This window comes from Anguilla anguilla, chromosome 7, assembly GCF_013347855.1.
Source record: "Anguilla anguilla isolate fAngAng1 chromosome 7, fAngAng1.pri, whole genome shotgun sequence".
Lineage (NCBI taxonomy): Eukaryota > Metazoa > Chordata > Actinopteri > Anguilliformes > Anguillidae > Anguilla > Anguilla anguilla.
In genome coordinates this window covers 19,500,851-19,513,230 of record NC_049207.1, presented here as the reverse complement: position 1 = coordinate 19,513,230, position 12,380 = coordinate 19,500,851, and the positions used below count along the sequence as shown (strand labels likewise).

At 45.4% G+C, this 12,380-nt stretch overlaps 1 protein-coding gene across 2 annotated transcripts in view; it reads left to right on the top strand.

The window, feature by feature from the left end:
* Positions 1 to 12,376, top strand: part of LOC118232278 (ADAMTS-like protein 1) — a 108,139-nt gene extending 95,763 nt beyond the window's left edge. The window contains exons 9-15 of one of the 2 annotated variants that reach the window (XM_035427139.1): positions 390 to 501; positions 908 to 1,046; positions 1,468 to 1,518; positions 2,393 to 2,597; positions 4,154 to 4,301; positions 4,620 to 4,704; positions 9,966 to 12,376. In XM_035427139.1, the coding sequence (XP_035283030.1) occupies positions 390 to 501; positions 908 to 1,046; positions 1,468 to 1,518; positions 2,393 to 2,597; positions 4,154 to 4,301; positions 4,620 to 4,704; positions 9,966 to 10,368 (1,143 nt within the window). In that variant the 3' untranslated portion in view covers positions 10,369 to 12,376. Of the gene's footprint in view, positions 1 to 389; positions 502 to 907; positions 1,047 to 1,467; positions 1,519 to 2,392; positions 2,598 to 4,153; positions 4,302 to 4,619; positions 4,709 to 9,965 lie in introns of those variants that run through there. The other variant, XM_035427140.1, reaches the window with a different exon arrangement.
* Positions 12,377 to 12,380: the final 4 nt, after the last annotated feature.

Genomic DNA, 12,380 nt, shown 5'->3' with positions numbered 1-12,380 from the left:
AATGGAAAAGCAATATCGATATCCTTGGGGGAATTGCCCTTTGAACAGGCAACCATAAAACTTGAGCTTTCTTTCAGATAGAATTGCAAAGCACTTATAACATTTTTATTCCTTGTCAATCAACCTCACTTCATCCTTTGTATGCGTCCCATATGAAACAGTCCGCTGTCGGGAGAGCTAGAAACAACTTATGCAGAAGCTGGTGGACCCTGGAAAAGATTCAGACTCCAGTGGATTTGTCTCAAGATAGCAATTATCTGGTCCCTGGTTGTCATGTACCTTCTTTCCGAGTGGAAAACAGAACAACATAATCTGGTTTAATGGGGACACGGTAAGCTGGTGTGGGGGGTGTGCGTTTCAACGTGCTCTCCTCCGATTGGTTCTTTCAGATCCATTACACTGGAGGGGCAGACAGTGTGGTTCAGTTCATTTTCTACCAGCCCATTATTCATCGCTGGAGGGAGACAGACTTCTTCCCCTGCTCAGTGACTTGCGGTGGGGGTAAGAGACTGCCTTCACCACTAATTGCTGCAGATTACTCATTAAATGATCACACTATTTATGATTGATTACCACCTTTCACAATTGTTGGCTTACAGGACTTATGACTTATGTGATTCAAACCTTTTGAATTTTCAGTTTTTCAGCTTTCACTCCTTTTAAGGTTGTTGGGTAAATTCTCAGTTACGGAAGTTGAATTCATAAATTATATCTTTTAGAAGGTGATTGAATTGTCTTCTTACTACATCCATGAACCAGTACACAGTAGTGATTAATAGTCTTTTGAAAGGCTTGTAGTACTAATTGTGCACAATTTGTTCAACACAAGTGCCCATTCATCCTTTCATTTGTATCCACCTGAACTGCTTCCTGACTGAGTGGCACTCTTGGCTTTGATTGGCTGCAGGGTATCAGCTGACTTCAGCAGAATGCTTTGACCTGCGTAGCAATCGGGTGGTGGTGGACCAGTACTGTCACTACTACCCTGAGAACATCAAGCCCAAACCCAAACTGCAGGAGTGCAACCTGGACCCATGTCTAGCCAGGTCAGTGGCTTTCACAACAGAGTGCGGCATGGTGAGCAGGTGGAGACAGTCTGTGCACTTAATCAGAACAGACAATACTGCACATTGCGGCTTTTGAACCTTAGTAATGCATAGTGAATGTGTTCACTGGTCTATTCCAACCATACCATTAGTAACCTCATAATCCAGTTTCACAAATACTCTTTTCGTGTATCCCCCCATTATTTATGGCATGAGGCTGTTAAAAGAGCACTGTGTGGTATTGGTTCTACAGACCCAATGTTAAGTAGCCCTGCTTTAAACCCCCCTTCTGCTCCCCGGGACAGTCTAATGGACCCTCTGCTGAGCTCCTGTCATCAGCACTCTGTTCAGTTCCCACAAAATATAATTATTTTGTTTTCATTTGACTCTTTTTTTTCTCTCTCCTTTGTATTTCCATCAGTGACGGCTACAAGCAAATCATGCCCTACGACCTGTACCACCCCCTGCCTCGGTATGTATGGCAAGGAAATCTCATGGACCACAGAGCCTCTCTCCTATTTCAGGTCCTGCATTCACCTGCAGGGCCTTCCAGTCTCCCCTCCATCAGCTTATAAAATGCATCAAGTTACTTTTCTCATCCCTCTACCCAAATGAAAGTAGCCAATTCCCATTCTCTCACACCCCTGTTCCCTCAAAACTCTGTACACAGCTACAGCGAGATGAACGTGTAACTAAAAATCACACATAAGAGACTGAAACAGACGTCTGCAGGAAGAGACGTATCTGTAACTGAACCTTTCCAGTGGAATTTACTGCATTTTAAGTGTGCCAATGCGGTTTGTAATTATGCTGGAAATTTCTTTTACAAAACATGCTCTGAATTCATTGAAGGGGAGGGAAACACTTAATGGTAGATTACACCACATTTATTGCTCTGGAAGTCTGCTCAGTAGACAGATTGGTGGCACTTTTTTACAGTTTTGATAGGACTCAATTTAAGTAGAATGTTTACAGTTTTTTTCTATGCAAGGAGCCACCCTCAAGCAGAGAAGCTCTGCCAATTCTAACCTCGCATTGCAACGTTTACACAACTGCTGTTATGTGACTCACACCCTACTCAGGGCCAAGGGAGGCCACTTAAACCTTATAATTGATCGAATGGTACAGCGAAGTCCAAGAGAGATCTCTGCCAATCGAAGCTCTGCTTTAGTCATCAGCAAATCTCTGGTTGGTTCACAGAATTGTCAATTCAATGTGATAGCTCCACCCACTGTGTGCTCCATGCAGCTTCACTGGCCTGCCTGCACTGTGGGGGTGACGTGTGTTTGGAAAGGTTGCGAGCGCTGGCGTGAGTGCACGTGCCTCACCTGGCTCTCTCCTCTCAGGTGGGAGAGCAGCCCTTGGACGGCCTGTTCCACCTCCTGTGGCGGGGGGGTCCAGAGCCGGTCCGTCTCCTGCGTGGAGGAGGACATGCAGGGCACCATCACTCACACCGAGGAGTGGAAGTGCCTGTACTCCCCCAAGATGCCCATCCTGCAGCCCTGCAACACCTTCGACTGCCCTACCTGGCTTGCACAGGAGTGGTCGCCTGTGAGTCACTCAACTCTTGTTGGATTCAAATAAAATTCCAGCTGTGTAAACTGGCACAGCAGGTCAGTCATCCATTTTACATTAAAGTACTCTTTATTGCAAGTACAAGTGAGCAATTCACTTGACCACAGAGCTGTAACCAGTAAATACAATCTACTATAAACAGGCACCAACAGAAAAATATGCCTGCACCAACCACCATGTTATTTAAGAGTTACTGTGTCTGTGATGTTTACTTCAGCTTTAATAGCTGTCCTGAAGTTAATATTTGTGCAAATATTTTTGCACAAATGCTTACAAATGCATTCTTCATTAGCTTCTTCCTGGCGCTTTTCTGCTTCGCCTCTTATAGTAAATCCCAAAATAACATGAGAGCTAGCTGGATGTGAACCCGCATCAAGATTGAGAAATGTGGGTCCTGATACTAAAAACATTGTTTTTAGTTTTCTGCCAAACAATTTGGATTTTTTCGCTGGTCAGACTGACCCTGTAATCACACGTCAACGAGCAGATCGTTCATCTCTGTTATCTGCAACAGGCCGCAGTGGTCCCAGCTTAACGATGTGTTAATTAGTTGAAAGGGGTGAAAAATGGCGCAATTAATCTTTCTGGCCTGGCTGCAGAGCAGATGGTCCAAGGACCTGTGTTACTGCAGCATGCTTCACATGTGCAAGATGTGACTGCTAAAATAAACCCGTGTTAAACTTTATACCCCTTGGATGATTACCGGTAGCAGCGCGAATGGCTCCACCCAACCACTTGGGCACATCCAAAGCACACAGAACTTTAATTCAAACCCCAAAGTCAACAGAGCCCAGCGTCCCCCCGGCACCGCAGGCAGAAAGGTTATCGGGCTGCCCGTCTGAAGGGGGTGGAAGCCCCATCAAAATAAGTTACCGCGGGACGCCCCGTATGTTCCCACACGCGGCAACGGCCGAAGATAAATGGGAGCGGCCGTTCGGGGACCCTATGATTTTAATTTCACCGGGAAATTAATTTCTCCCTCCAGCAAGCGCTCCCGGGGACTGGGGAGCCAGATTTGTGGCCTGTTAAAAACCCAGGATTCTGTTTACCTTCTGCATTCCTCACTCTGAACTCCTGTTAAATGCTTGTCTTGGCAAAGGGTGCAAGAAAAAAGAACTCTTTACAGGCAGCCAATTTGCCGGAATTTTCTCCTTCACTCCCCGGCTAGAGACCTGTCCTTTCAGGAGCACTGCAGTAAGTCTTAAATAAAGACATTGTCAGGGATTAGGAGGGGAAGGACAACCCTCAAGAGCATTTCCCATGCTGTTGAGATCCGTGCTGGCTTTTAGTTGTGTGCATATTTCTGGCTGGAAAGATCTGAAGCCAAAGAGGTATTCAGAACAATGCTGGCAATGTAAGTGAAATATTGTATACGGTTTGGGATAGAGATAAGGAAATGTTCCCTGCTCCTACTCACTAAAACATCTCACAGGTCGGTGTCACGTACCACATCCTCACATTTAATTTGTGTCAGATGACTTGTTCTCTCTGGATGATAATCTGTCATGTGACCTGTCCTCTCTCCCCCTCAGTGCACAGTGACGTGCGGGCAGGGTCTGCGCTATAGGGTGGTCCTGTGCATCGATTACAGGGGTCTGCATGCTGGTGGCTGCAACTCGAAAACCAAGCCCCACATCAAGGAGGAGTGCCTGGTCACCGTGCCCTGCTACAAACCTATAGGTGAGCAGTGCCTTCCTACTTGGCTGGGGAGGGCTAGGGTATTTACTATGAACACCCTCTGATGACTCTCACATATTAAGAACTGATTGACCTAGAGTTCACACACATACACACACACACACATAAAACACAGAAATGAGAGGACCTGCTACAAGGTCACAGTAGAGTGCTTTTTCACAACTTCTTTTATAATCAATAAAAATGTTGTCAGTAGGATTGGGTGAGAAGGAAAAGCACTGACAGGTCTCTGGGCTGGGATGAGCAGGTCCCTGGGCTGGGATGAGATGGCCATCTCTTATCCATGCTCTTCCATTGTAGAGAAGCTTCCTGTGGAGGCCAAGCCGCCGTGGTTCAAGCAGGCCCAGGAGTTGGATGAGCACACAGCAGTGACTGAAGAACCCACGTAAGTCCAGCCCTAGAGAGGCTCAGCATAGTACTGTATACACTGTGTGTGTGTGTGTGTGTATTTTAGCGAGTAAGCTAAAGTGAGTGAGTGTGTGAGTGAGAGAGAGAGAGTGAGTGATGTCAGGCAGTGCTCTGTAACTCTGTATCTCCTTTGGGATGGGTGTAAATGTGTCTGTGGAAGAATACAGTGAAAGGGCTCCATTGAACTGTGAGCATGCGTGTCCTCTGAGTGGGGTCACTCCTCAGGGCAGAGCTGCTGTGCCCAGCCCCCATGGCTCGGGGTTTCCTGGTACCTGGGCTACACAAACACAAAAGCGTCACTCACCGACTCGCCCGCTCCTGCCTTTCTCCAAAGCTTTGAGCCCCTAACGAAGCCCAGACTCTGAGCTCGCTCGGCAGCTGGCAGGCCAAACGCACCACAGTTTACGCAGCAGGAGGATAATGTGTGGATTCATTCCTCTCAGACTGCCCGGACACGGCAACAGAGGGAGTTTGCTCAAACATGCTTACCTCTCAGATGTGTGTTACGTGACACTTCTGGCTGGAATCAAGAATCCAAGATTGAGCGCGGAGATCCCGAAGATAAGACCGGTTCAACAAATGCGTGAAAACGCGACCAATTAGGTATTGGCGCTCTTTTATAACAGACGCTCTGCTGGAGTCATTACGGGACTGAGCGGGTATTGATTTAGGAATAAGACACAGCAACTGCATCTCCAGATGCATGGCTTGAAAGGTTGAGATTTACAACATTAAAGATATGTTTAAAGATTTAGCCTTGCATTGTAGGGGGAAACGGATGAATCTCAAACATTCCTATGGTACATTCAAGGTCCCCTGACAGTTGAGGTAAGGTTAAGGCTGACTTTTGTCCATTGGATACTCACAAAGTCCTTTGCTGTATACTCAAGGCCATTTTCCTCCCAAAAACCATCAATCATATGTGACTGGTATCCATGAGTAAGCTTGCACAACTGCAACTAATTCAAAGTGCACTGCAAACTTGTAAATGAATTTTGTGTTACGTGGAACTTCAACCAGTGCTGAATAAACCATAGTGAAGAATTGAACATGGCAAGCAGATGCTGTGCATGTTGGATTACCAGACAGAATTCTTGACACGTTGTACCAGATACATGCCCTATTCTGATAACTAGGTGCCCTCTAGCTGACCTAGTCATCTCAGTCCTTGTTTTTTGTTCTATTCATGGTTACCGTGAGGTCTTCGAAATAGCGCTTCCAAACAGACTCTCTTCCAGCGCTGAACCTTCAGTCTCCAGGGGGGGTTTAAAGTTTAAAAACACGAGCTGAAATGTTTGCGAAGGCTTTTGTTGAGTGAGTCATATGTTTCTCCCGCCACGCGCAGCGAACACCGATGCTTTGGTCCAATGTCAGGCCGAACCGTTCGAACTGAACAGGTCATTCATCCCATCCTGCAAATATCCTGCGATTTGCTACTTGGGAAGGTCGGCGAGTGCCATGTTCCCGTGTAATAAACCATTCTCTGTGCCCTGTTTACCTCACGTGAGTGCTTCTTTTATGACCTGCATTTGGTACAAGGGAGTGTGAGATGTAGCTGATGCCAAAGCAGATTATTTTATTCCTTGTGAGGAGCAGAACTTCCCAAAAAGCACATAAATAACTGAATATACCGAACGGTTCAGGGGCCAAGAACAATATCTGCTTGCCATATGGACGGAGGTTACAGACGCGAAAGAAGCAAAGAGAGGAAATTCTTGCTCTAGACTTATTGCACCTCCATTGCCAGAAGTTAAGCCTGCCATTTAATAGACACCATTAAACTACAGTGGCCTGACATGGTCAATAAGTGCAAAACAAAACAACCTTAACTGAACCGACAGTTTTGGACCTGTAGAAATATGATCACACAACAGGTCATATTAATGTGATGCCAGGATAGCTGGCTAGCTGTTGAATATTCTCTTTACAACTGCTGAAGAGAGTTATTCAAACATACTAACAGGAGTGATTTATGTCCAGATTTGTTCAATTATGCCCCAGAATCTCCACAGCTCTAATGAAATTAATTAATCATAGTTCAACAGTCTTAAATGAAAATAGATATAAAATTGACATGAATCCTTATTTAAGGGATATTCAATTACCAATACTTCTGCCTGTATTTTGTAATCAGAAAAGTTCTATTTATTATTCAAAATTGATGTATTTTTTATGATTTCTACAATTGAGAGACATTTGGATATGTCATTGGTTTTTTTTTTTTTTTTGGTTTTTTTTTTTTTAAGAAAAGGGCAGTTTTGGGGAAACTACTCTGAAAGCGTAGTTGTGCAATCTACCAATTACTTCACCCTGAAAGTAGTTTTATTTTTGCTACTTTTGCTACAGATTTTTAACGACACCAAAGCTAGTACAATGAAGATAAATGTAGCTTGCCAAAAAATGCAGTTCAAACCACTTTGTTAAAAAGATAAAAAAATAATTATAATGATCTTGTTCCCCAGTTAGGAAGCGTGTGTGAGAAATGCCTTATTTTTGCACACGGGGAGAACCGTTATACTGTATAGCTCAGTGGAGCAAACCAGCAATGTGTGGCAGCTGGCAGTTCACCGTTGGCAACTATAGTGGAGTGGAGTGCTTCTCACCAACCAGAATTAGAGGGAAAAGAGAGAGAGGAGGTGGTTTTTGGTCAAAGGGGTTTTGAAGCAAATGTATATTTTATGGCCAAAAGAAGTTGGTAGTTAATTTCACCTCAGAATGACAGATTAACTATTACAACCATTATACAGATATGAATGTAGTTGAACCACCAGCAAACTGCTGAAAAATGTAATTAAACTACTAGTTTAACTACATGTAATTAAACTACTAGTTTAACTACATGTAGTTAAACTACTCCTCAACACTAAAAACAGGTTTCACATCACAGATCATAAACACTTACATACCAGCTAAATGTGAATATAAGTGATAAACGTGTAAAAAACATGATTGTACACCATATAATACTGTGGTTCAGCACTAATCTGTACTAGCAGGGTATTTAACTTTTGCAGGGTATTCCACTTTTTGCCCAAATCACACAAACATTTTGTTTAGTGGGGCCTGAAGGGTGGAGACAGACTGATTAGAGATGGTTATGCAAACCATCTGAACACAAAACCTTGCCATAAAGTAGTGAACAGAAATTTTTGACATGGAACGATGATTAAATTATATTAAAAGGATTCCATGGATGCTTTATGTTGTCTGTAAATAAGGGGAAAGAATGCTTTTTATCTTCAGTCTGATTTTTGTTTGCATATGCCTGATTGGTTAATCAAATTCAATATTTGCCTTATTTTAACATAAAGTTTCTCAGTGGGTGGATGACTATGAGCAGTATATTCCAGAGGGATCATACTGTAATTGGAAAATAACTCTGAGGGATAAAAAAAAAAAAAGATTTCATGTGCAAAGTGGACTTTGTCGAGTTACCAAATACTTGCTAAACAGCCAGAACTCAGTTCACATGGAATGTGCATTGTTGGTACTGCTCCTCTGATACCAGCCCAGAGCTTCAGGGACAAATTGTTCTGGTTTCATATAATGACTTTTTCACTTTTAGATTTTCCTATATACAGTTGTTTTTCCCATGCCCGATGATATTTGAAGACTTGTCTCATTATGGCGGTTTCCTCTGTCTTTGTGAGGCAGGAAAAGCCCTGCCAACAGTCCCTCCCACCCTCCCTGGGTGACACTGTGGACATTTTTGCACCGTTCGACTTGGCTTAAAAATGTATTTATTTTCATTTTCAGTGAGAATCACAGGTGATTTGATTACATGTCCAAGCACAGGCTTCACTCAGGAAGTTAAATTCAGACTTCAGATTGGACCTGGATTATCAAAGTATCTGGAGCCAGAACCCCAACCATCCCAAACAGATTTCAGGTGTAATCTTAGTTTCTGATTTTGAAACCCAGGCCCACTTTCAACTGCTAGCACCTCCCTTACTCTAGCCAGTACTCAGGCTGTCTCCTGGGCCAAGGATGGGGTTTGTTCTGTGGTGTCACCTGCATGTGACCTCAATCTAGCTTTGCTCAATAGATCTGCTGTTCAGCTGTTCTGCTTTGCATACTTATATACTCTCAGTGAGAATAGGTTATCACACGAAGATACTTGCTGCCAAACAAGTCCTACAGTACACTTATGGAACACTTTGGTAAACCCACAATGGCACAAATCATGTAAATGTAGTGTATTACTGTTTCAATCTCCATCTGTTACAATCTTCATTTGTAATAATCTCTATATGTTACAATCTTAGTAGGACCAGTTATTCTGTCTACTTTTCTTTCTGATGTGCTTCTGGAATTCTGGTGGAGGTAGAACAGCCTTCTGAAGGACACAATACCATGTCCCACCCTAGGTCTCATACCTTCAAACCCTCAAGCATTGGCCGAAGTGAACTAATCATTTGTCAGTACTACTGCAGCAGCCGCCCTGTCGTTCTTTGAATTCTCTTCCTCTGAATGTTCTCTAGTCTGATGTGCAAATTGTGAATGTGGGTCCACAAACGTCTGTGACTCACGCTTCAGTCAGTGACAGTTCTTCTCGGCCCTGCATGGTCATGCTAAAGATATGCTGGCGGGAGAGAAAGCCAGATTCCTGAAGGCCAATAACATGGACTGGTGTAGAAATATTCCCCCCTCAGCTCCATTCTTAAGTAGGAAGAGGGATGCTTCAAAGAGATCCCGACTCTAATGATTTGCAGCTGTTAAATTAACCGAGGGAAAGCTTTTAGAAATACCTCCTCTATTTATGAATCGAAGGACTGAAATGTTTGATGTTTTCTGTTGGAGGCATTTTTATTATCATTCATTCATGTTTTGATTATAGGTTTCTACCCATATCAATTTTAAGTATTCATGACCTAAAAAGTGTGTGACCTTCAGTATGGTTAATGAAGAACTTGCACTTTAAATTAAGTGTTTCCTTATGGATGCACATAGTGCCTGGTGATTTTTATAATCTGGGAAAGAATATGATGTCATATGAATCTAGACTTTTTTCTAGAATATGCATTGACAATACAAGCATGTACAGATGGCTAAAGAATATATGATGTGCATTACTGATACAGTAATTGAGTGAGCTTTGTATGGTACATTAATGTGTGTGTGTGCATGTGTGTTTGCATGTGTGTGAGAGAGAGAGTATGTCCTGATCTTGTGTGTTTATGTTCTGTAATTTCCAGCTATTGATTGACCGTGTGTGTGTGTGTGTGTATGTGCGCGCAGGTTCATCCCTGGGGCCTGGTCCACCTGCAGCAGGACCTGTGGGGCGGGGACGCAGAGCCGAACTGTGAAGTGCCAGGTCCTGCTGTCCTTCTCCCAGACGGTCGCTGACCTGCAGGACGATGAGTGCGAAGGGCCCAAACCCCCAGAGTCTCAGCCCTGCTACCGCCGCCCCTGCGGGGGGGAGAGAGGGGAGGAGGAGGAGGAGGAGGAGGAGGAGGAGGTGGAGGAGGAGGCGGAGGAGGCCCGCCCTGTCGAGAAAGAGGAGCTTCACGACTGGGAGTACGAAGGTTTCACGGAGTGTTCGGAGACCTGCGGGGGAGGTAAAGAGCCGAGTCTCAGGAGCGGCTCCTGGGAGCTCAGTGTGTTTACGCTCCGAGGGGAAAAGCTCACGCTCGCTCGGTGATGTAAGGCAGAGCCGCGACCGCAGTCTGCGGCCCCCCTCCCTGTTCCCCGCTCACGCACGGCCGCAGACGCCGCCCGCGCCGGCCCTTTTCCTCGTTAAGGCCGGGTAACGCCCCGCTTCGGCGGGGGAAGTTTAGCGAAGGACACCCTGATTGAGTGTGCGCGTGATGCACGACAGCTCTGCTCCTGTCACTGAAAAATGTTCTTTTGAAGGGATCTGCCTCTTGTCACTGAGGCTTGCGAAGTTTCCACCCTGCGTCGCGTGAGATTTCCGCCGCTGCTCCGCCATGGCCGCCCGCTCGCGTTACGCACAGCTGCACCACAGGGCCGGCTTCATAAAACGCGCTTAATTAGCACACTTAATTTAATGAAAGTTAAAATTGCATCATACAAATGACACGACCTCGGGCTTCTTATTCTGAACACTGCGTTTGACCATTGAAACATTTAACAGTTACGTAATGCGCATGTGCTGAATTAATTTGTGAATCAGAAATGAAGCCCATGTTTAGCGCACAATAGATTTCACACCTTTTGCGGTTCATTTAGTCTGCACTCGCGTGCGACCTGGGAGGAGGCCCCAGTACTCGTTGCCTTAGCTCTGTACGCGTGTCCCCCGGCCTGTGAGTCACTTTGAGTGTTCATTTTCCAAAATGGCCTGCCAGCTCACGTTAGCGACGCGTTTTATCTGCCCCCCTGCGCGGCGCGATGTGTGCGAGGCGACCTGCGACTCCGGGGCGTTTTGGAAACCCGGCGGCGGCGGGGACGGCGTAATGAAACAGTCGTCTCTTTCACGACTGGGGCCCCGTATCGCATGTCGCCCACAACAAGAGGCCGCGATCCTGCGGAACGTCAAGCTGGCAGGGGCCGTTTGAAGCTGGCGGGGTGTAGCACCGCTCCCGGCATTGCCTTTGACACGGCTGAATTAGGGATTTATTATTTATTCGTAACTACGGGTGCGTGTGTTCCGTGGGTACCTTGCCGTGACAGGCCTCTCGCACGCGCGGTACGTTTTTCTGTTCTGACTTTGGCTAAACTTCAGCCAATATAATCGACGATCCCTTAGCTGCGTGTAGGTCTTTCTAGGTGAAAATGACAAGACTGGGGCACCTGAAGCTAATATAGTACATCTGTTAGCATTTGGAAGCATTGCTTAATTGTTAAAGGGTTGGCTATGCTGTATTTCCTATCTCTAAATGGTTGATCTTTGCAGGGAACTCTAGGGAAAACGCAGAGCCAAGCGATAAAGGCGTTTTCATAAAGAAACTGTTTTTTTTAATGCGCCCTAGCAGTGAGGACAGTGGATTTCTGCACTTCACAATGGTTTTTGTTGCCGCGTCGTACTGTTCCCTGCTCAGCGTTACTCAGAACACTTTGAACTGCGCAGCCACATCAGATTGTTGAAAGTCGTACGGCCAGTTCTGATTGGTCCAATGACTCCGGGCTACAAAGCCAGTTCTGATCAGTCCGATCACTCTTGCGTTGCGCAGACAGCTCTGATCAGCGTGAGCCACTGCCAGCATCCTAAAGTGAAAAGGACAAGCAGAGAATAAACAATAGGGATTTCGATGGAGGGGAGCAGAAGAAACGAGAGGCCGTGCCAACAGCTTGGATTTAAAGAATATGCAGAGCTGGCGTCCCGGGAAGGCTATGCGCAAACAGCCGTAAAGAAAATCAAACTGCTAGAAGCTGGCATTTGCAGAGGCAAGAGCAACAGTTGAGAATGATTAAACAGGTCACTCTCGCCTGTTCAGCGCTGCGCTGATTTATCTAGCGTGGTAGACTGCAGACATCGCCAGAGGTCGTGCGGCGTAACAAAACGTATGCATTTTCTGTGAGTGTGTGAGAGATGGGGTGCATTTGAGAGAGTGTGAATACATGTGCTACAGCCCTGAGCCCTGAGTATGTGATTAATATGTGCAACTGCCCTGAATGATCCTGAATGTGTGTGTGTGTGTGTGTACGTATAATTTGTTCATGCTACAGCCCTGAATGTTCCTGTATGTGTGTGTG